Genomic DNA, 23,806 nt, shown 5'->3' on the forward strand with positions numbered 1-23,806 from the left:
TAAGTAGGCGGGGAACGCCAGACGCCTAAATTAGCCAAGCAGCCCCAAAACTTGCGGTAGTACACCTTCCGAACTCCTGGGTTTTTTTGGAGATGGCCTTCGCCCACCCTGACAAAGCCCCAAACAATTATGTAAGGGCTGCAGAGGATATCTGGGCATTCCGTTTCTTCATCAGCGAACAAATGCGAACAGAAGAGAATGAAAACTTCGTAATACCTGCTGTCTTTTAATAAATGGCATAATATTGCTAGTGGCATAATATTGCTAGTTGCACTATTTTACGCGAAAAAAATTGTGATTTTGCGGTTCTATCTCCGTGTTTCCCGTTCTCTTTGCTGATACGCAAGATATTTGTCGGGTGTCAAGTTTTCAGTTACATGTGTCGACAGAAACTAAATGCACGTTTGGCCACGAAGAAATTTTTTTCAAAGGCTGAAGATAGATGAAATATACCATAAACCGTTTCAGTTTTTATGGAAGTTTGTTTTTACTCTTCTTAGTAGCTTCAACGAGGCAGCCGTCACTCTAGAAAACACCTGTAGTACGAACCTATATATTATGCCCCAGAAATGGTCATACTGGGTCCCTCTGACTGCAATACCTTTGACTTGTAATTACGCATGATTATTACTTTGTACAAAAGACAAAAACAAAAAAAAAAACGCAATAGTGATATAATCACTCTTCAGTGTGCCGTTTTTAGAACGACAAATTTTCAACTCTCTGGGTAGAGCTCAAAGTTCGGATAAAAATACCCATCTTTTTTCCTTCTGCTGTGATGTTCAAGTTCCGTTGACTCGAGATAAATATGCGGCGGTGTAGCGTGTGTGGCCGCATGCGAAAGTATCGGAATGTAAAAGAACTTGTTGTTGGGCTAGTTGGTGTTGACTATCTGAGTGTGTTTTAGAACTGCAGAAAAAGAGCAAAAAAAAAAAGAAAACAAGAAGAAAAGCGAACCAGCTCGAACCCTTCCGAGCTCATATCCAGTCTGCCTAACTAATCCCTGGTGTTTGGGATTGAAGCAGAGAACCTTGAAGGGTTACAGAGATTTTGTCGGGGGGCCGGTAAGCCCATTAGCACTCGTGCGAGAAGGCCGTAAAAAGCGAGGAGGAAAATGGAGGAGGAAAAAAAGAAAAGAGGGGGAATCTTCTGCCACGCTGAAGAAAATTTTGAGCCCCCGCCTTTAAGATAAGCCCTTCATTTTTTGTTGAGCAATACATGCAACCCACGTGTAAACCATGGCTTGTCACATGCTCGTTTTGGCACAAGCAGAAGCGATGGGACACTCTTCCTGCAAGCTAAATATTTTCCTTTAGTTTTGTCCATAGATCATTGCTGCTCAAGCAGTTAAAGTTTAAAAAACTGGAAGATAAAATTTGAGAGCAGAGTTCATTTTTGCAAAATCTGCTCGGTCATAAAGAAATGCCATTCGTTCACGTGATTTGCTCTTGCTTACACAATTTAAATTGACCTCAGACACAACAGCTTTATGGTCACTAATTCCTGAGACAGTGTGCATGTTCTTAACAATTCTAGAAGTGTTACAAAGTAAAAGATCCAAATATGTCAATATCATCATTGTGTGTGGGCTTAGTAACAAACTGTTCAAGTGAAAAATTGTCCAATAAGCTGAAAAACTTGGTATAAAGTTCACCACCAGTGACACCCCTGAAGTTTTCATCATTCCTTGCAACGGCTGGAAAAGTGAAATCACCGCCAATAATAATGTGATTACATGCAATTGTTTCTAGAGTACTGGAAAGGGATTTAATTGTGCAAGACGTTGTACTTGGTGACTGATAAAAAAAAGCAATGGCTAAGCATGTCCCTTTAGTCAGCCTAATCTGTCAAAACACAGTTTTGGCATCTTGAGTATTCACAGGAATCTCGGTAGAAGAAAAAGCCTTATCAACTGGAACAAACACGCCACCACAACGGGAGTAGCGTTCACGTCTGTAAAATTCAAAACCGTCAGGAATACCTTCCCGTCACGCACAGAACCATCCAACCAAGACTCAGTTCTCATCACTGCAAGGGGCTTAGTCATAAAGAGCAGCTGCCGGAAGTCGTCAACTTTATTTTTCAAGCTATTACAATTGACAATAACAAGGGAAATCGAGCAAGTTGGTCACGGGCATTCACATAGTCAGTGCCAGTCAATATGTTTTGTGACAAGGTTCCAGGAATACTTTGGTCGCCTAAAACCAAGTTGTCATATTTTAGGATTGCCTTTGTGCCCCCTTGCCGATGCACCTTTGCATAATCCTACAGCTATTTCCCCTTTATGCAAACAGCTTTTGAGAAATCTTCAGATACACTATACATGGAATTTTTCAGCTTCCAAGCACTTGTGAGGATGTTTTGCTTTCCTTAAAAGATCTGAAGATAAAAATAATCGGACGATTTTTCCCTGCAGTAACTTGCCCAATCTACGAGCTCGCTCAACCCTATTGTCGATTTCCGACTTAGATCTAAACAAGTGTTTTCAATGACACAGGCGTTTCCCATAAACTGGTGTCCTGAACTCCATAGAAAAGAAGATTTCATCGAAGACTACAATTTTCCAAGTCTTCAAGCTTAACGGAAAGAACGCCCAGGTAATTCTGCTGTTCCTGCCATTTGGTTTTCAAGTCATTAAGAATCACGCATGTCTGCTTCAATCTTCCAAGATTTTACTCAATTGAATCTACTCGTGTGCATAAGTCATTAAGGGCTGATGTACTATTGGGGAAAATGAAATGCGAACAGAGGAGCGCGTGGCTCGCGGTACAGGCTGAGCCGCCTGGAAGTGAGCTTAGGAGCGAAGGTGCGTGGCCTACTCCGACGTGTTCACGCCCCTCCCTCTGTGCTCCCCAAGCTTCAGCAGTGCGCCTTCAGCAGTGCAATAGTACACTTCGCGCTTTCCATTTTTTCCCCGCCTCTTCCTTTCCTTAAAGGGGTAGTCCGCCGATTTCTTCATGGTCCCCGATTTGCTTGAAATTTTGCTAAACTCGCCAAACAACATCGCCAAAATAGTATCCCAAATATTAGGTCAAAATAATTTTTTTTCACGAAGTTATTGAATTTACAATTTTGGTCCTCACCGTGTTTTTCAAACTGAAAGTCTCTACTGGCAACAATGAAAAAGTGACGTCATTGGAAGTGCAGGGGTTCACTCTTTGGACTGTAGAATTTGTTCCCAACTGATTCGAAGCAGTTTCATGGTGTCAAATGAATGCCTTGGAAGCTCGCTCCAGTCCTCGCGCTCCAGCACGGAACAAATGATTGTAATATTCGATTTTTTAGACTGCTCGCCCGACTGGCAAGCTGAACTTCCACTGACGTCACGGCCCTGAAAAGGGCGGGTATATTTGAATTTCTGTTTTTGCATCATTTTCATTTGCCGATTTCGCAATAACTATTATGAATTTCACGATACTAAATAGCATACCAGAAAGGGTAAAGGCCTGGGAGTCAGAAAATATAGTTAGTTGAGGTGGCTCAAAAATCGGCGGAGTACCCCTTTAACCCCTCCACATTCTACCTGGCTCCATCTTGGCTCCCCTCACCACTTAGGAGAAGGGAGTGCTAAGAGGGTTATCTTCCCTGCAGAAAACCGAGGCTGTATGTTGGCCTTTAAGACAGGTATCAGATGACCTTTGGCTATCATCAATTGAAACAAGCTTATCCATCAAGCTCTTCTGCCGTTTAAAATTTCTTCAACCTGTTGTTCAGAGAGAGGCCCCGGACTCAGTTATACACCACCACACAGCAGCAAGTGCAGTAAATAGAAAGCAGTAAATGCAAGTATATTGACAAAAAGAGAAAGACACTCAGTCTCGCTAAAGGAACAAAATAATCATGAGGTCACCACTCCACGAGCCTGTTTGTTTCTATTGAATGTTTTATATTCTCTTGCCTCGCAGTTTTTTCCTGCGAGGCAGATGGCATGTATCTGTGCTGCAATGAAGCAGGGTTGGTATACAGGTATAGGTATGGCTTTGCGAGGGCTGCGGTGTGGTGCCATACATGCGTGTATGCCCAGAGAGTAACTTCACATGAAAAAGCCTTTGTCCCTGATCTCCACAAGTTGACCTGCTTTTTCTCTCTTATGTCACCTTGGTAAATGTTGTTTCCAGGAATGGTTTTACTCTGGCTTATGTAAAAATAAGGTGTTTTATTGTTCTGATGATTAATTGGGCAGTTCACTAAATCTATTAGTGATCTCAGCAAGAGATCAGCATTATACATCTTATGAGGTGTGCAACTACTACAGCCATAATTGCAAGAAATACGAAAAGGAGGTACCTTCGCTTCCGTGGTGAGAGGTTATACAGCGCAGCGTTCTCACACACTCCCTCAGGAGACTCAGGTATGGGACTGGTCTGACATCTGTTACAAGGCAGAAATGGAAGGTAGAAGAAAACAAAAAAATTGAAGTGTCACATTTTGTTCATGCTTTTTCCCACCTCAGTACATCATGAGAAAATTAACCTATTACACTGTAATTTGCACCAAGACAAATATATTTCCAGACAACTGTCACTCACGAAAAATGCCTGGAAAACACCAGGTGACAACGCAAAATGATCAGGCTACCTCTGCGATAGGACTCTTCGTAAAATGTAACCTGTCCATTCTAGTTCATCAGAGGGCCTCTTTTTAGTACCTGTCCCGGCTCTGCATAAAGTTTTACGAAAGCCAGAAAGGAGGAAACTCTCCCACATTTCCTCCTTCCCATTTAGGAAAAGGGAGCTCCCTCTACTTTCTGCTGGGAGCAGCTTAGAGCAGTGGCGTCACAAGGGGGGTGCAGTGCTCTGGAGGGTGCCGTGGCAGGTCGCGAGAAGGGGGGGGGCAAGGTGTAGCCACGGGCCACCACCCCGGGTGCTGCTGACCCTAGTGACGCCACTGGCTCAGAGCCCTGCTTTTGTGTGGAGAGGAGAGAACAGCACGAGAGGAAACCAGTTTCTGCCTGGCAGAAGACAATTCTGCTCTGCAGGTCGGCTTTAAAGCTTACTTTTCTGGTCTTCTGCATTCAACAGAGGCATAACGAATTTGTTTTGTTTTTTGAGTGGGGGGGGGGGGTAATGTTTAACTTGGAAAGCAAAAAGTTGGGCAGGGGCTTCCAGCTTTATAAGCCCTCCCCCCAACCCTTGACTACGCCAGTGACACTTAGCCTACTACACTTGTTTTTCGATGCAGAAGGACCGTTTCTTGATATGCAGCAAAATGTTAAAATGTTCTCGTGCTCTTTCTTTCCACATGTTTGGTCAAAGAGAAACGCATGCCACTGCACTCAACCGATCCACCTTTTAAGACGCAAAGGCCGACTTGTGCTGGAATGCACTTGAAGGAAGGTGGCAAGTCGACAAGGGTAGACCATGGCACCTGGTAGATATCTCCATAGTCCATGGACCAGACATCTGCTGCGTCCCCCTGAACTTGCAGGACAAGAACCCTACGAGCATGCTCACTCGACAACATGAACCCTGCAATGCTTCCGACCGTGGGTGCATGCTGCCGAGGTCTTGGCTCCGTCAAAGTGCCCAAAAACTCTAAGATGGACTCGCCGAGCGACTGGATGCTTTCTTTCGTCTCTCCGCCGCTGTAGACCCACAAATGCTGAGCATCGAGACAACCAACCACTTCGAGCATGGAGAGCTCTCCTACTTGGACAGGTGTCTGGGAGGGCTTCAGTGCTTTGAGAAGGGCATGGTCAGTTTCCTTACTGGCATCCTCTGTTTCGGTCCACATGCTGTTGGCCCCTTCTGGAAGGTTAAAACTCTTGGGGGACTTGCTGAACTTTGTGACATAGGTGAGGGGCTTGATCTTATCAACTGCCTTTCCCAAGAAAAGCTGCCAGAGCTTGATGCTAGCTTCTGTATCTGGGAGGATCTCAACAGAATCAATGAGTGGCCTGTTGAGACCACGCTGGTAAAACCAGCTAACATGTCGGCCGATGACGGAGCAGATTTGCGGGCCTACGGGAGCGTCTAGGTCACATAAATTAAGCAGAACTTTCATGAACGTGCAGTTGTTTAGGATCTGCTGACGGCCCTGCGGATTGTTTCTCATCGCCGTGACTATCTTTTGTAGGACAACCAAAGCCTGCTGGCAGGTGACGCAGACGTAGACGCCGGCGATGCATTTGCGCTCGAAGTGAAGCGTCGTAAAGAGTGAGACAAATTCCCGCGTCATATCGAAGAAACTTTCAAAAAATGGAAGCTGGTGGTCTCGAAGCGTTCCGTGTCTTCGAGGGTCGGAGGAATCTTCCGATACAGACAGCACGACGCGCTGAGACCCAATCCCACTGCGGTCTGGAAGTTCTTCGATTTCTTCAAGGCAGGACTCGAAACTACCCGAACTTGCGTCACTCGAGGACGATTCGCTGTTGTGTCGCTCGCGAAGCTCTCGAAAGCCACCTTCGACAAGATGGCTGCGACACTCTTCTGGAAATTCGGACTCTTGAAATGAGCTTTCAGTCGCGCAAAGCGCATTCGCAAAACGCGAGGCGGCTAACGACTCTGCTGAGCCTGCCATCATCGCCGCGCTGTGATGCGAAGTCTTTCTTTTAATAAAAAAACTATGTTATAGGACGCGATTGATTTTACCTTTGCAAGCTACCGAGTACAACACTTCCATACAATCAAAACGCTATGGCTTCGTTTGCTTTTGGTTTGACAGCGTCATGATGGTCGAACCGTTTAGGTAGGCGATCTCACAGTATTTAATAAACGTAATGATATGAAACGATATCGAACATAACATCGCTATGACAGCTGACAGGCGAAAAGTTAAAACGCGCGCATACGGAACCACAAGAACACAACGCAGAAAAAAGCACACAACAGGACAGCAGCTTAACTAAAATTGAAAATAACATTAAGAATGTAATTGCGTGTTTTAAAATAATTTTAATAAAAAAACTAAAATATACAAAACTTTTAAATTTATAGAAAAATTATGGGCATTAATGGCGTATCATAATAATTATTTACTGCGCACCTTGTGCATGGTCGCCAGTTTATGAAACATGGCTGCCTCCGCGATCCTCGCTGATGTTCCCGCTCCTGGATTTTCTTTTGAAAATTGTCGCAGGTAGGCAAGACACTCGATTACTGACATAGAAAGAATCCTTATTACGTTATATGATGTTAGGGTTGTGTATTTTTTTGTATGAATCAGGCAATCCTAACGAAAAACCGAGATAAAGCTGTAGTGAGTCGACAGTTTTTACCTCAAATGTCGCCTTTCCAATTATCAATCTTTCCTCCTGGGCGTCTAAAACGTATAACATACCATACTAGCTTGCCGAACTTCTTAGCGAATACTGCGAATATGTCTGTTCATTTGCAGGAATGCATTTCTGGCGTCCAAGGGACTTGCTTTGCCTAAAGCGACCAAGACCGGTACTACTATTGTCGGCATCATTTTCAAGGTATGTTGGCCCATAATAGTGGGGCTACAGTGCGACCTTTTTACTCTTACCCTTTAATTCTAACTACAACAAACAGGATGGCGTCATCCTCGGTGCGGATACTCGTGCAACCTCGGGAAGCATCATCGCTGACAAGAACTGTGCCAAGATTCATTACATGGCTCCAAACATTTAGTAAGTTCGCCGCGCCGTACTTTGCCGTTGGAAATCTGCCGAGATGTATGCAAACATGGAGCATTATAAATTCGCGGTTATATTACTGACAGTTTGTCGTAGTAACTGTCGGGGGCTTGGTTTGACCCCCCAAAAGGGCAATGATCAGTTGATTTGGTAAAGATCTGCCGATTTGCTCGCATTCCTTTTTGGCCAGTGAGCGAGATACCTCTCCTTCTTTCACAAAATTTTACCACCATTTGCATACATTAACTATTGTCGTTGTGCGAGGCTCTTGTGCTGTATCATTGTTGTGCAACATTAAATTTGTTGTGTGCTTTAGCATCACAGACTGACTTGAAGTAGCTGAGTCATTCCCCTTCTGTCACGTAGCTGCTGTGGTGCCGGGACTGCTGCCGACACGGAGAAGACGACCAACATGATTTCGTCGCAATTGGAACTTCATCGTCTGGCCACAGGGAGAACGGTGCCTGTGTGCACGGCAAACCGTATGCTGAAACAGATGCTGTTTCGGTACGTAGCCTGGCAGATTACCATAAAGTGCAGCCCTTTTAGCTGATTCCAGTGTTTGTGGGCTTGAAAAAAGATACCGCAGGGAAATTTTTGGTGGTTTTTTTAAAAGCTTATTTAGATGCTCGACAATACATCACCAAATATTATGCATATTCAATATTTTTTAATTTAATTTATTTCTAATTTAACTCTGAGTGCCACTCTCGGGCGCATTCGCCGTGTGCTTTCAGTTTCGGTTTGCTGCCCTCTCATCCTAACTATGCCTTTTTTTTTTCGTAGAGCGCAGCTCTTAGGCGCCAGTCTCCGGCTTGAGCGGCGTCGCCGTCGGCGTAACCGCGCGGTGCATTATGGGAAATGAAAATGGCTCACAATGCACCGTGCGAGCCCCCCTCCCCCCAAGGTCACGTAACCCCCCCCCCCCCCTTGGAGGAGATTCAAGAATGAGGGGAGGAGGAGGATAAGGAGGTGAGGAGGAGGGGTATACCCTCCTCTCAGTACCCTTCCATCCTCCTCCTCAAAAGCTGCGCTCTAATTTGGCGTTACAGAAAGTTGTAAACGGGTTTCGCTTTTCTTCTTTTTTTTTTACGAGGTGTAACGGTTTGTGATCAAGTGACGAAAACAATGTGTTGTCGTCATGTTTGTAACTCTTTGATGCCGTGTATTTTTTTTTCTTTTCTGTTTAGGTGATTTTTTGTTTTGGTATGCTCCTTCATTGTTGAGAATGACGACCCTATATCATTCAACCTCGCACTTCGGCAAACACCGAGATGTATAAATTACGAATGAACTCGGTATTCGACTGTTGTAGGAAATCGCGTACCGCCGCCGATTCGCCGTTTCCCACGTGGTCCGTCAACAACCCGAGTCCAGCCTGGTTCTTTCACGGGAGCGGGATTCCGCTCCCAGTTTATTGGTACAAAAACACACAACGCTACAAAACACTCAATCTAAAATACAAATACAAGTTACATTACACAAATATTTACAACCGCACGTTAAGCCCAACGCTAAACACAAAGAAGGCCTTAGGCCTCGCGTCCCGCGATATCCTAGATCCGGTCGCCACCCACTTGCCTGCCTGCGTCTCGGTCTCGTCCGGAGTTCTTAGAGGCCTCTCGCCCCCTCCCCACCGAGTATCTCTATCGATGGGCGAGGAGGTTTCTCCTCGCCTGCCACGGGGGCGCCTGCAGCGCCCTCCAGTGGCTAGGAGAGAAAGCGGCGCGTCGGGAGCCGAATTCGAGATCCCGATCGACCCCGCGGCAACACGACCATGTGATCGTGTCGCGGCCAAGATTGGCCGAATGGTTTGATGGGCGCCCTCGTGAATTCACGGTGCGCCATACTGTTAAAACAAGGAAGTTGCAGTTCCGAATAAACAAAGGCCGCATAGGACCGCTCAAAGGAGTGAACTTAGGTACAAGGTCAAGGTGTCACAGCATAGTACTCTTCCTCGAAAAGTACAATATGAGAAATATGTTGTAGGCTGGAGACATAAAGACATCAATGAACTTCTATCCCATAAAATAGTGTTTTAAATAAATATGTATCCTTCACAAAGCAAGCTACAGAGGGCGCGTCTAGTAGTGCCTCCCTTGCCTCTGGACAGAGTGACTCGAGTCAGAGCTCTTTGGATTTTCTTGCCGGAAATTGTCACCAGTCAGGAAATGACGTCATCTTTAGCTCCTTTGTCTCTATGTGCACAGTCTTTGGACTCGGTGCTTCGGAGCTTGACTCTAAGCCCCGGAGTTACGTGCACCGGAAGTAACTTTTGGTCGTCCAGTGGAAGGAGTCAGGGACTCCTTGACTCCGGGGTCACTACTGAACGCGCCCAATGTTACCAAGACCAAAATTTGCATTAAACATGTAGGAAAAAAAATGGTGCTCAAAGGATGAAAGAGCTGTGTCAAAATGTTTGAAATTCACTGATATTTATCAGATTTGCACCACATTTCACACAGCCCCACTTGAGTATGGTATGTCTATGAGGCATCTCCCCAAAATATATTTATTTTCTGGGAAGAAAATGAATGTTTGAGTGAATGCACTTGTGTTGCTACCAGTGGTAGCTGCTCGCCTGGCAACATTAAAGGACCACTGACAATCCTATCATCAGTAATTTTTTTATTGTTGTAAACGACTGAAAATGATTCCTAAGGTCCTAGGGATCCCCTTTAATATTTTAAGCTTGGGACCTGTGTATTTGCAGATAAGATAACACATTCAAAAAGTTGTATTTGAAATTCCCACCCAGGTCTGCGACGTAGATGGCAAAATGATGGGCTTCTTGCCTTTTTGGGTGACTTCAAACAGAAAGTGTTATTTAACTTTCGCTCTCATCAATCTCGGCAATCACAAGCACTTGTGTCTGCCAGCCGGCCATTCAGTGCCATGCACTTGCCACAAAGGTAAAGAAGAAAAAAAATTATTTGGTTATGAACGTGAGGGATAACCCAAACTTCTTGATCTCTCGACTAATGGTCTCTCAAAGTTTGAGAGGTTATTTGACATTGAACTCATCCCAGCCTTTGCCGACTTTTTTTTATCGTGTTCGTCCTTCTCAACGCCCTCAGCACAGCTGCCAAGTGCCACCATGTCGAATATAAGAAGAAGAAAAGCCAGGAGACTGCCGATGCCTCGTCACTAACGCTTCCGAACTCTGAGTTTTTACATTTCAAATTCAGCGGCATAGTGCAATTACAATTGTCATATTAAAAAAATTGTATGGCAAATTACTATAGTCCGTTGCAACCTAAGAACGAAGGGCGAGGGTAAGACGGTCCGGGGAGGAGGAAGCAGACGGAACGCTAAAGAGAGAAGAAGGTTTCCCCTCTCTTCTCCAGCGTTCCGTCTGCTTCCTCCTCCCCGGCCCGTCTTACCCTTGCCCTTCATTCTTAGGTTGCAACGAACTATAGGCAGTTATGTTAGATATGTGAAACATTCTTGCATCACAAGCGTTTAGCGATACTCTGACCCCGTGTCCTTAGAGTATGGGGAATGACGGGCAGCGGCCAGTTGCATCAGTCTTTCCGCTAAATTTTGCAGGTAAACTGAATTTGTGTCTCGGTCGGGTAACATTATTTTTACCACTAAATCTAGCGGGCAGACTGAATTTACGTCACGTGACATCATGTCACAAGACGTAAATTTTTCTGCTAAATATAGCGGTTAAACTGAATTTGTGTATAAGTCATGTGACATGAAGCCATGTGACATCTTTTGTGACATCATTCATCAAGTGATGTCATTTTTTCGACTAAATCTAGCGGAGAAACAGAATTTGCGTATAGGTCATGCGACACAGTCATGTGACGTCATTCTTCCCGCGAAATTTAGCGGGGAAACTAAATTGGCGTTGAGGTCACTTGAAGTCACTTTTTCCGCTAAATCTAGTGGGGAAATTGAAGTCTTGTGATGTTGCAGGCCACGGTGTCACTTCATCTCGCTTCGCTTAATCTGACTTCACTTAATCCGGCCTTACGAAATCTGGAGCAACTAGCCAAAAGCTTTTCACATTAATAGTTTTGTTCAATGTCATTAAGGCGAGGATCCACGTCTTCTCCCTCGGGTTCGGGGGACGAGGACACAAATTTTTGAGCAACTGTTTCACACCCTCAAACATTTTTTTTTTCTTTTTTGCAACAACATTTTTTGGTGAACATTTTAGGCACTTTTGAAGCATTTGAGACCGCAAAAAAGTATTGATGCTAGGGTTGTCAGTGGTAAAGACCACATGCGACGTAGGTTGTGCGCTGACCTATACAGAGTGCTTTCTAAGCTGCGTTATAGGCTCTATCTATACTCCGTTTCACGATAACCCTATGGGCCATGCGGCCTAATAAAAGCGTCGGAGTGAGGCTCATGACACCATGTCACAGGAGCATGTGTGTCGCTGCACTGCATGCGAGGTCCAGAGAAACCAGCTGTCATCTGTTGGCCAAGGGTCGTCTTTTGCGAAACCAGCGTATTTTATATGAGCGTCCACGACCACAACAGTGCTATCTGCTAGAATAGTGAGCTCTTTGGGAAGTGTTCATGAGACAACCATACGTTCAATTTACTCACAAATCTGTGATGGGAGCTAATGTCAGGGTCCAGTGCCATGTTTTGACCAGAACTGTTCAATTACACGGCCAACACAATTGCGATCGCCAACAACCAGGGCTCTACAAGGAGAAAACAAAAATCTGGAACAGATACAGATTTGGCGTCACTTTTTTTTTGTTTAAATATAGTTAAAACTCAAATTCGTGAATATTTATTAATTATTTTTTATATATTCTGAATAAAGATGGAATTGCGCAAGCTTACAATTGTTGTTAAGAGAACAAGAAACCTAGAAATACTTTTTGTCACAGACGGCATTGTTGCTGTGGCGGTAACAAGGTCTCCGTGGTCTCGAACATGGAGTGTTGTCACGTGCCTTTCTCCGACACTCTTATTGGGTCATGGGGGCTGCAGCCTCCACAGTTTGCCAAGTTATCGTTAAACGGAGTGCAGTCTAGAACAGCTTGATTTTTTTTTGTTTTTGCTTGTTCTGTTTGTTTATAACTGCATAGGAAATGTTGAGGGAATTCACGCTCCGCTGAGGGTGCATGAACACCAGAAAGAAGTGCAGCGACGTTTGAGATTTTATGGATTAGCATCTCTCTGCAACACGAGTGTGGGTGTGAGCTGTATGCTGTGAATGTTGACTTCAGAATTAAACTAGCAGACTTCGCTCCAACTAATGGAAATGAGGATGGGTAAGTGCAGGGTCCGACAGAGAAAATTTTACTTTGTTTTTTGGCCTGCTTAAGTAAACTTTGCATTGCAGAAAGCTGAAACTCCGCGTGAAGGTGATGCTACTGGTAATTACAGAATGCAAAAGTGAGAATGTATCCTTACCTGGATCCAAAGATAATGGAGGAAAACGAAATTTCCCCATGAGCTGTTGTCTACCTAAGCCTACTTTTTGTCGAACAGAGAAATGCCATTGTGGGCGGCAGTGGCGTAGCCATGAAATATTTTCGGGGCTGGATTTCTTGATTTGGGGTGTGGGGGGAGTGCTTTCTCACGTCTTCGCAAGTAGTAGTCGATGTACTGTACAAATCACGGATACGGACACGACCATCCCCAAGCCCTTTGACTGGAGCTCAAACAATTGCGTAGTCATTCAATACTTGTCTTCCAATACTGAAAAAAATAAAGAAAAAAAAGTGATGCATTGGGGGGGGGTCTGACTCCCCAAGCCATCCCCCTGCCTTTGCCACTAACCTGCGGCAATTATTTCATTGAACGAAAGCTTGTCATCATGAGAGTCAACCTAGTTTTTTTTTATTCTCGCTGAAAAGCCAAGCAGCATTGACAGGTTGGCTCAGGCTTGCAATTCTGTTGTCAGCGACTGCGATTCCTGCTGAGCGTTTCTCGCTTTCAGCTACCAGGGCCACATCAGTGCAGCGCTGGTGCTCGGAGGAGTGGACAACACCGGTGGCGTCCTGTGTTGCATCCATCCTCACGGGTCCACGGACCGGCTGCCCTACGTCACCATGGGCTCTGGCTCTCTCGCAGCCATGGCCGTCTTTGAGCGTGACTGGAAGCCCGACATGACGGTGAGGGTCATCACTGTGCCTCTCCGGGGCCACCTGTAAAGGCTGGCTTGCACTTCTGCATTTCAGTGGGCTCGAGCACGTTGCATTTACTCGTGACCGCTTAACACACTGGTAAACTGGTGCTACCTGTCAGAAAGACCTGGAACAGAATTCCAGGTCTACTCGAGAAATGGTGCTGGTGTGGTAAGTAAGTGGTTGCGAGAGAATGCGATGTACTCTATCACACCCAAACACAAATGCGCGAGCCAGCCTTAGCTGGGAATCGCAGAGGGTGCGACGCACCTCGTCGTGCTTTGCTTTACAGGCTGGCCAGATGATTGAGACGGACGTGCGATGTGCGGGTGTCCCATTTATCCATTTAGTTCCTCGTTCTCTGTCTTCATTCTTTGCGGAACCCTTTTTGCAATGTGCAGATGTCTCGACTTTGGAGGGTGCAACTTTTACTGCTTTCGTGTGAAATCTTGTGCATCGTCGACATTACATAGACTCTGTGCATGTGTGTCGAAGCCACAATAGACGTGTATGTCTCAACTGGAATGGTGTCATTGAGAAGGTTCCTATTGCAAAAGATGTAGTAGCAGCTGTGACGGCAGGATTTGTAGGTAATTTTTGAAAAAGTTTGTAATTTTGGAGAGTATAGAAAGATTGAGGTATACCTAAGCAATCCTCATGAGTTGTGAATGCAAAAGCATGCAAGCCGCTCATCCGCTCCCTTTTTCGTCTGCTGCATACTTTTCTTCGCCGGTCACCACACATTGTCCCCTAGGCACGCGCTAACGGCGCGCTGATGGACACGCAGCGCCATGGGGTGAACGGTCGTGGAAACTGACAAGCGCAGCGACCAATGGGAGTTTCGTCGACGCGCGCCAGCGAATGGAACCGAAGGATCAGGGAAACTATACGCCGTTTTCGGGCTTCCAACTGATGACATCAGCTCGCTCCATGAGACAGTTGATGCCTTCGCATTAAAACTAATTCTGTTTGAACGTTAGATGAAGACCGCATCTCAAAATTCAAATTAGATGTCATAAACATGTGTTCTTCGTTGTGACAAACAAAGAAAATCTGTTAAGTTTTCTTGTTTCTTCGGTCTCAGATTTTCATAACGATGAAAGCTCACCCGTTTGCCTGTCTTTTCTGTTTTTACAGCGGAGCTGTTAAGGTCTAGGTTCCCCAGGATCGTGCCCGGTGTCAAACAGATGTCGACACAAACCTCTGGACAGCTACTGCCATCTATAAGCGACGGCGGCAACCAGACAACCAGACTGGTTGCCACCGTCGCTCATAGATGGCGGCAACTTTTCCAGCTATCATTGAAGAATGGATAGTTGGGCGAGCTGGTGGAAATTCATCGTAGGAAACAGCGCGAAAAATAGACGAGGACAAAGAAGAAACACACGTGACGAGGGCAGCGCTCGTCACGTGTGTTTCTTCATTCTTGTTTGTTTTGTGCGCCGTTTCCTACGCTCTTGTCAGTTTCGGTTTGGACTCACAATGGGTCGGCCGCATGCCCTTTCTTGACAATGCATCTGCCTTTCATGTGTGGCTGTGTCGCCTTCATCTTGCTCGTTTATTTATTCAATCTTGCGTGAAGATTTCTTGTACTTTAAAACAACGCCCTGTACCGTGCTGCATTTTATAAGCCCAAACTAAAAGTTTTTGCCTGGGCACACCTGCCAACCCTCTCGAATTGTCCGGGAGCCTCCCGAATTTTGAATACATCTCTTGATGGTATTGACGCGACCTCAAAGCTCCTGAAAAATGTTGGCCACCATAGTTTTTTTTTTTCTTGAGAGTAGGTTTAGGTTACTCCGGCAGGTTATCACATGACAACTCGGAGCAGCAGCTTAAAACGAGGGTAGATTTTTAAACGCCAAGGTACGAAACCCCTACTCCTGAGCAAGTCCGAGCGCATTTTGGAACACAGCTCATATGATATTGTGTGCGCTAGGCTTCAGTTGGCTTTGTCAGGTCGTCCAGTGAGGTGCCGAACGCCGAACTACTCTGTGTTTCCCTGAGCTTAGCTAGAACGATCGATGGCGCTTTCAAGAGCCAAGAAGTACTTGCAAGTATTTTCGAGACCATACACGGCTGAGTTTTCAAGCTTTGTCGCTTGGCAGAAAGCTGACAAGTATGGATTCTGTAGCATGTGTGCCTGTGATGTGAGCGTTTCGCACGGCGGCAAGCCTGACATCAAGATACACATTGCTTCACGAAAGCATCAGAACCATTTTTGTGCCGTAAAAGGGCGGGGCACCGTTGGCAGTTTACTTCAAAACAACTGCGAAGACAGTGTGATCTGCGCAGAGCGCCTCTTCACAAAGCTTCTTGTCAAACTAAAAAAAAAAAAAAGTTTAGACCCTTCTTTCCCTTTCCCGCGCGGCGGTCTCCCGAATTTTTATGTTGCTAGATTGGCAGGTATGCTTGGGTATGAGCATATAACCTTTAATATACATGTCTCGTTGCATTAACACTAATGCACACCCACTCCACTGTGCCCTCTTTTTTTTTTTTTCCCATAATGCAGCATGTATTGGTTGATTATGCAGACACAAATCTTAGAGCCTAAAGCACATGTCGCAATGTCCGTTTCAGCTTGAGGAGGGAAAGAAGGTTGTGAGGAATGCTATTGCTGCCGGCATCTTCAATGACCTGGGGTCTGGCAGCAACGTTGACATTTGTGTGATCACTCGGGAAGGCAAGGACTACATCCGTCCCTATGATGAGGCCAACAAGAAGGGGCAGCGGTGAGTGCCCTTGCGAGTTTGTTACTCTACCATCCTTGGCAGTGGCCGTCAGAACTCTTCAATGCATAGGCAGTGATGCGATTGACCCAAGTCACTTTGTAGCACCTTTTGGAGCTGCCAAACGCTCAGTGATGATAGCACAGCCGACATTATCATTCTAACAGAAACTTGGTTAACGAATGACGTGCATGATACTGAAATATTCCCTCCTCACATGAACTATAATGTATATCGTCATGATCGTTGCTCAAGAAGGGGAGGCGGCGTCCTCATTGCCATAAAAAACAACATCTCATCGCTTTGTATCAGTCGGAACAACAATCTGGAACTAATCTGGGTTCGCATTAGCTCCCCTCACTCAAACATTATAATCGGAGTATGTTACAGGGCGCCCGAGAGCGATAATACTTTTGTTGATAAGATGCGGGATGCTCTTCACGAGCTTCAAACCAGTCACCCCAGAGCAGTCTTTTTTCTCTTTGGTGATTTTAACTTTCCAAGCATTAACTGGTCCTCACTCACGGTGACGAACAAAAGTGCCATAAATGAATCAAAAAAATTTCTTGATCTCACGCTCGACTTCACCCTCACTCAAGTAGTTAGTCGTCCAACAAGACTCGAAAATACGCTTGACCTCGTCTTTTCTACTACTCCCGAGTATATTCGAAACATTATTCATTCACCAGGATTAAGCGACCATCAACTCTTAAGCATGACTATGTCATTACCTATTATTCGGAAAATGCCCACTCAAAAATTCATTAAAGATTACAATAAAGGAGATTTTGAATCCATCAATAATGAACTACAAACTTTTTACACAAACTTCAGCAGGAACTTTTATTCCAGATCTGTTGAAGAAAACTGGAACCTTTTTCGAAATAAAATAAACAGTCTCATCAACATTTTTATACCAACAGTCCTTATTAAATCCGACGGGAACCACCCCTGGTTTGATAAGACACTAAAAATACTACGAAACAAAAAGAAACGTATGTATCGCAAAGCTAAGCGCACTGGTCACGTTCAAGACTGGGACACACACAGTCAACTTTCAAAGGAATATGCAAAAAATATTAAACGGGCCAAGGAAAAGTTTTTATCTTCCGACATGCCTTCCATTCTTCGTTCTAACCCAACCCGATTCTGGCAACTCCTGTCAACTAAATATCACTCCCAATTTTTGTCGTTGACAGACAGCAATAAAGATCCCATCGTTGAGAACGAAAGCGCGACAGCCTTAAACGACTTTTTCATTTCTGTTTTCACGGACGGAGGCCTTGGCGAAGTAGCATCTCCCTGTTCATTGTCTAGTGCCATCATGCCACCTATTGTCATTTCATCTAATGGAATAAGTGCCTTAATTGACAAACTAAAACTATCATCATCTGCTGGCATGGATAACATCAGCACCAAAATCCTTAAAAGCACCAATATTGTTTCAAGTGAGTATCTATCACTAATTTTCTCCCAATCACTCTCAGATCGCAAAAGACTGGAAAATTGGAAAAATCATCCCCGTCCATAAAAGTGGTGATCGATCACTTGTATCTAATTATCGCCCCATTTCTTTAACAAGCGTTCCTTCTAAACTATTAGAGCATATAATCAGCTCGAACATAATAAGTCACCTTAACTCGATTAATTTTTTCTACCCACTCCAGCACGGTTTCCGTAAAGGTCTCTCGTGTGAAACCCAACTTGCAGAGTTTACTCATGACCTACTTGTTAACATGAATAATAATTACCAAACAGATGTAATATTTCTCGACTTCGCGAAGGCCTTCGACCGTGTTCCGCATCGTCATCTACTCACCAAGCTTTCAGTTCTTGGTATTGATTCGACCATCATCGCTTGGATTCAGGATTTTCTCACCTCAAGAGTTCAGTTCACATTGGCTAATAATCACAAATCACCCCTTGGTAAAGTAGCATCAGGAGTTCCCCAGGGTGCAGGACTCTCCCCACTACTATTCTTAATATGCATAAACGACCTTCCTCATGACATCCTTTCGAAAATTAGGCTATTCGCCGATGATTGCGTGATATATCGCCCACTCACAAATGATTCAGATCATCTCATATTGCAGGACGACCTAACACAAATTAATACCTGGTGTGAAGAATGGCTTATGCCTCTGAACCTGGACAAGTGTAAAGTAGTTTCGTTTACCCGGAGAAAATCTACAGATACGTATTTATATTCACTCGGCGGCACCCCAATTAATACTTCAACTTCATATAAGTACTTAGGAGTGAATTTAACCTCAACGCTTTCTTGGGTTCTACATGTCGATAATATTATAGCTGAGGCATCACGCACACTTGGATACCTGAAACGTAATTTAAAGTCCGCGCCCAGTCACCTTAAGAAACTTGCATACATAACATTCGTTCGACCAAAGCTTGAATATGCGTCATCCATCTGGCACCCTTCTCAAGCTTACCTCTCTGATAACCTGGAACGCATACAAACCCGCGCAGCCCGATTCATCGCATCAGCTTATACTCATGACATCAGTGTAACCCAACTTAAAGAAACTCTAGAACTGCCCTTACTGTCCAGTCGAAGATTGAACTCTCGGTTATGTTTATTGCATAAGTTCTACTATAACTATCCATACTCCCATACCACCCCTCTTGCTCCTCCAGACCGAGTATCATCACGCCTTAATCACAGTCAATGCATCAAGCGTATTGCAGGCAAAACGCTTGCCTTCAACACTTCCTTTTTCCCTCATGCAATAGCCATCTGGAACTCCCTTCCCGACGACATTGTAGTCATCACTGACCCAATAAGGTTTCGCCAGGAAGTCTCTTTACACAACCACTAACCATTCCCGACTAAACCATATCAGTACTTTGTGTTTTTTACTATTGTTATTTTGACTCTCTCCTTTTCCTATTTTTGTCGTTTTCAAGTGTCAAAGTGTATTTTAGTTCTCGTCTACTCCCCCCCTTATGTAATGCCCCACCCGGGCCCTTAAGGATAAATAAATGAAATGAAATGAAATGAAATTATGGAGCAGTAAAAAGTACTTTTGGAGCACACTCATCATTTTTATTCGTACAACTGTGAATATTATATGTTGAGATTTGTGTGTTGGCCTATCCAACTGAAAAACTTGCATGCTTTGCCTTCACACTTCTGTGCAACGGCAGGTTTGATTTCCTCAAACACAAAACTAGCTATTTAGCACAAAGAAACACTAGGCATTGCAACGAGATGCTGGTTGATGGACAGTAAGGACTGCTCTGCATGGTCATTTTAGGTATGAAATAAAGTGCAAACCAAGTAGTATTTTCCACTAGAATCACGTTAGAATATCTTGAGCACACAAATTGATGTTTCACTCCAGTTCTAAAAGTTGTAAAAAAATAAAACAAAAAAATCCTAATGTCGATTTAAACAAAAACTTGTCAATAAATTATGAAAATCAATGACGTTTTGTATGTGGAACCTCATAATAACAAAGATCTGCATGTGAACGATAAATATGCCTTCTTAAAACAATGCAGCCAAAGTTGTTAAGGTTATTCCCAAGCTTCCATCTACTCCTTCACCTAATTTAGTTTTAATTTATTCTCATGACTGTACCTTGAATGGATAGAACATATAAAAGGGTGACAACTAAACAGATTTGAAATAAAAAATAAACCATTGGAGCAGTTCATATGAATCTTCTTGTGAGTACCCTCGCTAAATCCCGAATTTGAAAAAGATATCGCCAGAATACCGCAGTCTATCATATATAATTGCTGCAGTTTAATTCAAAAATTTTTACTGCAACTAAGATCTGTTACATCAACACTTACTAAGTTCCTTTTCTTAATATACCCGACGCTTTGTGTTTAACGTCCTGCTCAGGGGGAATGCTCCGTCTTTAGCATTCGGATGTACTGCGGCAAAGGAATATAGCAAAATTGCGATGCTCATTTCGCAGTTGCCGTTTTACTGCAGTGCGAGGCGCACTCAACAAAGCTAACTTAAACGCTAGAGCGGACTAGGAACATAAAAGATATTGCGAAAATTCCAAGTACTGTCAGTGTTTGACACTGACAGAGAGGTCAAATAGGATAGTAGGTTATTTGCGGCTATATTCAAAAGTTCTGAAAATTCGCATAAGCCTACCATAACAATCTGAACGTGTAGCGGCGTCCAGCCCATTATATTTTCAGTATTATTAAAGTGAAATCAAATTTTGGCACAACTTTGGCAGAAGTTTCTTACATATGGGCTAAATGTAGCAGGATGTTGTAGCAGGGTAACCCCTTTGGTGCAGTTTAGTGCAAATGGGGCAGCAATCACATCACTGCATAGGTATAGCTTAGTTCACCATAACTTGGAACCTTGTGCCACCCTATGCGGTGAGCATTCGTCTGCTTCTTGTGCACATGGTGCGGTGATGTCAGAACGCCAAGCACCAATATAAAAGGTAGCGGGTAGACTCAAAGGCTACCTGCCTTCGTCCCTAGCTGCTGTCTCCCTCCACTCAGAACGAGCAAGATTGTCGTCTGCCGCTTGCGCAGAGGGAGCTGTGGTGTCAGGGCCAGCATTCAGATGCAAAACACTTGAGTCGTCTGCTAGTCCTAGGAATGGATGGCTTACCTTTTTTACTGCTTCCGGAAACCCACCAGTTCTTTACGAACAAGGGCTTAGCCTTCGGAAAATTCAGATGCAAAACACTTGAGTCGTCTGCTAGTCCTAGGAATGGATGGCTTACCTTTTTACTGCTTCCGGAAACCCACCAGTTCTTTACGAACAAGGGCTTAGCCTTCGGAAAAGAGAGAAAACATACCTCGAAGGGTGTATTGTTTTTTGACAACAAACATTTATTAGGCGGGCTCCAACGAATCAGCAAATCACAACTCAAATGTCATCTTTTCCCCACCGCTGCTGCTGCCAAAGAGCAAACAGCAGCAGTGGGGTCAAACTTCGTCCCGTTTTTCACATACATGATACTCTCTCCCATATGCGAAGAGATGCTTTTTAGAAGGCATAAGTTACTACCCCAGGATTTTGCTCAAGCAAGGCGGGGAAAGCCTCGTAATGGAAATTCACATTCAGATAACAAACACTAAGTTGTGCCAGCTGCTTTCCATTACTATTTGTGTTATGGGCACTATCATTTGCTTGATACTGCCCCTACTGTTTAAGTCTTAGCTTTAACTCAAGACACAACCATTATGTTCCTTTCAGCCAACTGAGTTACAAGTTCAAGAAGGGCACGACTGCCATCTTGTCAAGCAACGTGGTTCCCATTGAGGTTGAAGAGATCACTGTGAGACACCTGGATGCTGAAGCCATGGATACATCTGCTTGAGCATTGGCGGCAACAACAATCTTACTTTCTGAAATAAATCCTAAGGAAAAGCTGTATCCAGTTTCAGGAAAAAGTACTTTTGTAATGGAATGCCAGAGAACACATACTGTAATTGATGAAGGAATGGTACAGCATGTGTTTAGGCATAATCAAATATAGATTTGTATGTCACTTGGGAGTCTGGACAACTTTCTTTGTAATGTATAGAAAAGCACTGAATGGATAAAGGTGGCTTGAAGAACACTGATTTCATAAAAATTTCTTAAAACTGAGTTTTATTTTCAGATGTCACTGACATACCTAAATGGTGTTGTATGTTCGTGCATGTGTGTTGTAGGATAGGGCGAAACTTGGAAAGCGAAGAGTCTGTCTCCTATATAAGAGAATTTCTCTTCTTGCAAGACAACCAAGAACAAAGGAGAAAATGAATAAGGAAAGGAACAGACAAGTGAAAAACTGCCATTAGATGAGTTTGGGAAGTTTTAGCTCTGGGAATATTTGGGGACTTTAGTGGTTCAAGGACTGGGAGAATATGGCCTGCCAACGTGATTTTGCCTAGCCCACTACAGCTCTGCAATAAAATGCGTTTCAGAGGGGCTTGAAGCTAACTTAAAGGGGCACTAAGGTGGATTTGGAGATCGTCTTTTTATGGTGCAAACTCTACACACCCCGAGCATCTTATAAAACCCCAAAAAAACTATTGTGCGTGGCCTTTCTCGCCCTTAAAGGGCAACTCCAGTCAAAAATGAAACCAAAATAAATGACAGGTATTGCTTTAGTGTCGCGAAACATGATTGCAACTGAAATATTAGGTCGAAGTGAAGCCGCATACTCCGCCAAAACAGATTTTAAAGATGCGACCAGCTGCTCTTTAGCGGGCGGCGAGTGGGTCGGCACCCTTGTGACGTCACATTGCGGTGGAGCTGCGGTTGATTAGTTATATACCGCATACTGCAGCATTCTTGGGACGTCGCGGCCGTACGTCTGATGATCAGTGTTGCCATCTCTAGAAGATAGTTTTGGTTTTGCCATAGACGCCTGAAACCAAAATTTGAGCCATGGTATTTATGAAACTACACACGGCATTGAAAAAAAAATTATACCTTGTAATTCAGGGACACTGTCTTAGTTGAAAACAGTCATAATTCCAAATTAAAAAATATTGACTGGAGTTGCCCTTTAAAAACATACCCACACACTGCTACATGCCCCTTTTTCCAAGATGTCTTGGAAAAAGGATTTGTAAGGGCGAAAAAGGCCACACACGATTGTAATTCTGAGTTGTATAGGAATGATGCTCAAGGTGTGTAGATTGGGTTTGCACTATAAAAAGACTACCTCAAAATCTACTTTTGCACCCCTATAATAATATCCAGTCGAACTGGATGAATCAATGTCCTACATAGCAATTCAATTTTCTACCAACTGATGGATCTCCCACTTCCATATTTTGAACTGACTGATATAATCAAAGAAAATTTTGAGGCTCACCCTAGCCAGATGCTATATTTTTCACAAACCAGCAGACTTTTAATTATTGGAAGCTCATCAAATCGAAACATGGTCTTTGGGTTAATTCGTGAACATTGGAAGGCAGTACTTCATTGTCAACAGCGGATGATGCAAGGTAGCATTTAGAAACCTTTGCTGGCTTACAGCCACGAGTTGTCTTGTTAGTCTGTACCTCTCCTATAACATGGGGACAAGAATCTGTGTTTTCGGAGTTTATTTTTCGTGAAATTCGGAGGGTGTTTTTCAGAGTTTATTTTTCACTTAAAATTCAGAGTTTAACGGAGTTAACTTTTGTTAGACTCCCGATTCTTCAAGATTCTAATTACTTTTATTTTTTTATTTTTTAAATGTTTGAACTAAGACATACACTAAATTCATAAAAGAATCACCGCTATCGAAAGATATTTCTGCAGCTGCATTTGGCACATTTGCAATTGGCAGTACTAGCTGCCCTAACACAAATCTTGAAAAGAAGTGTTCCTTCAATAAACGTTGATAATTTGAAATTTCCAAACTCCTAGACACATAAAA

General features: G+C 43.9%; 2 protein-coding genes across 2 annotated transcripts in view; one reads left to right on the plus strand and one right to left on the minus strand.

The window, feature by feature from the left end:
• Positions 1-6,882, minus strand: part of LOC8050669 — a 51,307-nt gene extending 44,425 nt beyond the window's left edge. The window contains exons 1-2 of the mRNA XM_029994088.4: positions 5,289-6,882; positions 4,288-4,371 (exon numbers count right to left, since the gene is read on the minus strand). Coding sequence (XP_029849948.2) covers positions 4,288-4,371; positions 5,289-6,522 — 1,318 coding nt within the window. The 5' untranslated portion in view covers positions 6,523-6,882. The remainder of the gene's footprint in view (positions 1-4,287; positions 4,372-5,288) is intronic.
• Positions 6,883-6,967: 85 nt separating this feature from the next.
• LOC8050668 (proteasome subunit beta type-7) lies at positions 6,968-21,819 on the plus strand. The gene is made up of 7 exons (XM_002434755.5): positions 6,968-7,077; positions 7,336-7,417; positions 7,494-7,591; positions 7,964-8,104; positions 13,518-13,692; positions 16,288-16,439; positions 21,640-21,819. The coding sequence occupies exons 1-7, from the start codon at positions 7,013-7,015 to the stop codon at positions 21,761-21,763; spliced, it is 837 nt and encodes a 278-aa protein (XP_002434800.2). The 5' UTR covers positions 6,968-7,012; the 3' UTR covers positions 21,764-21,819.
• The last annotated feature ends 1,987 nt before the right edge of the window (positions 21,820-23,806 follow it).

This window comes from Ixodes scapularis, unplaced genomic scaffold (genome assembly GCF_016920785.2).
Source record: "Ixodes scapularis isolate PalLabHiFi unplaced genomic scaffold, ASM1692078v2 PGA_scaffold3__209_contigs__length_174095766, whole genome shotgun sequence".
Lineage (NCBI taxonomy): Eukaryota > Metazoa > Arthropoda > Arachnida > Ixodida > Ixodidae > Ixodes > Ixodes scapularis.

What these genes read in the sequence shown, in the direction of transcription:
- LOC8050668 (XM_002434755.5), top strand. Translation starts at nt 7,013, where the DNA reads ATGGCTGCCTCCGCGATCCTCGCTGATGTTCCCGCTCCTGGATTTTCT. An exon ending in TCTTTTGAAAATTGTCGCAG is followed by an intron (nt 7,078 to 7,335) that starts GTAGGCAAGACA and finishes GTTCATTTGCAG; the next exon opens with GAATGCATTTCTGGCGTCCA. An exon ending in TTGTCGGCATCATTTTCAAG is followed by an intron (nt 7,418 to 7,493) that starts GTATGTTGGCCC and finishes TACAACAAACAG; the next exon opens with GATGGCGTCATCCTCGGTGC.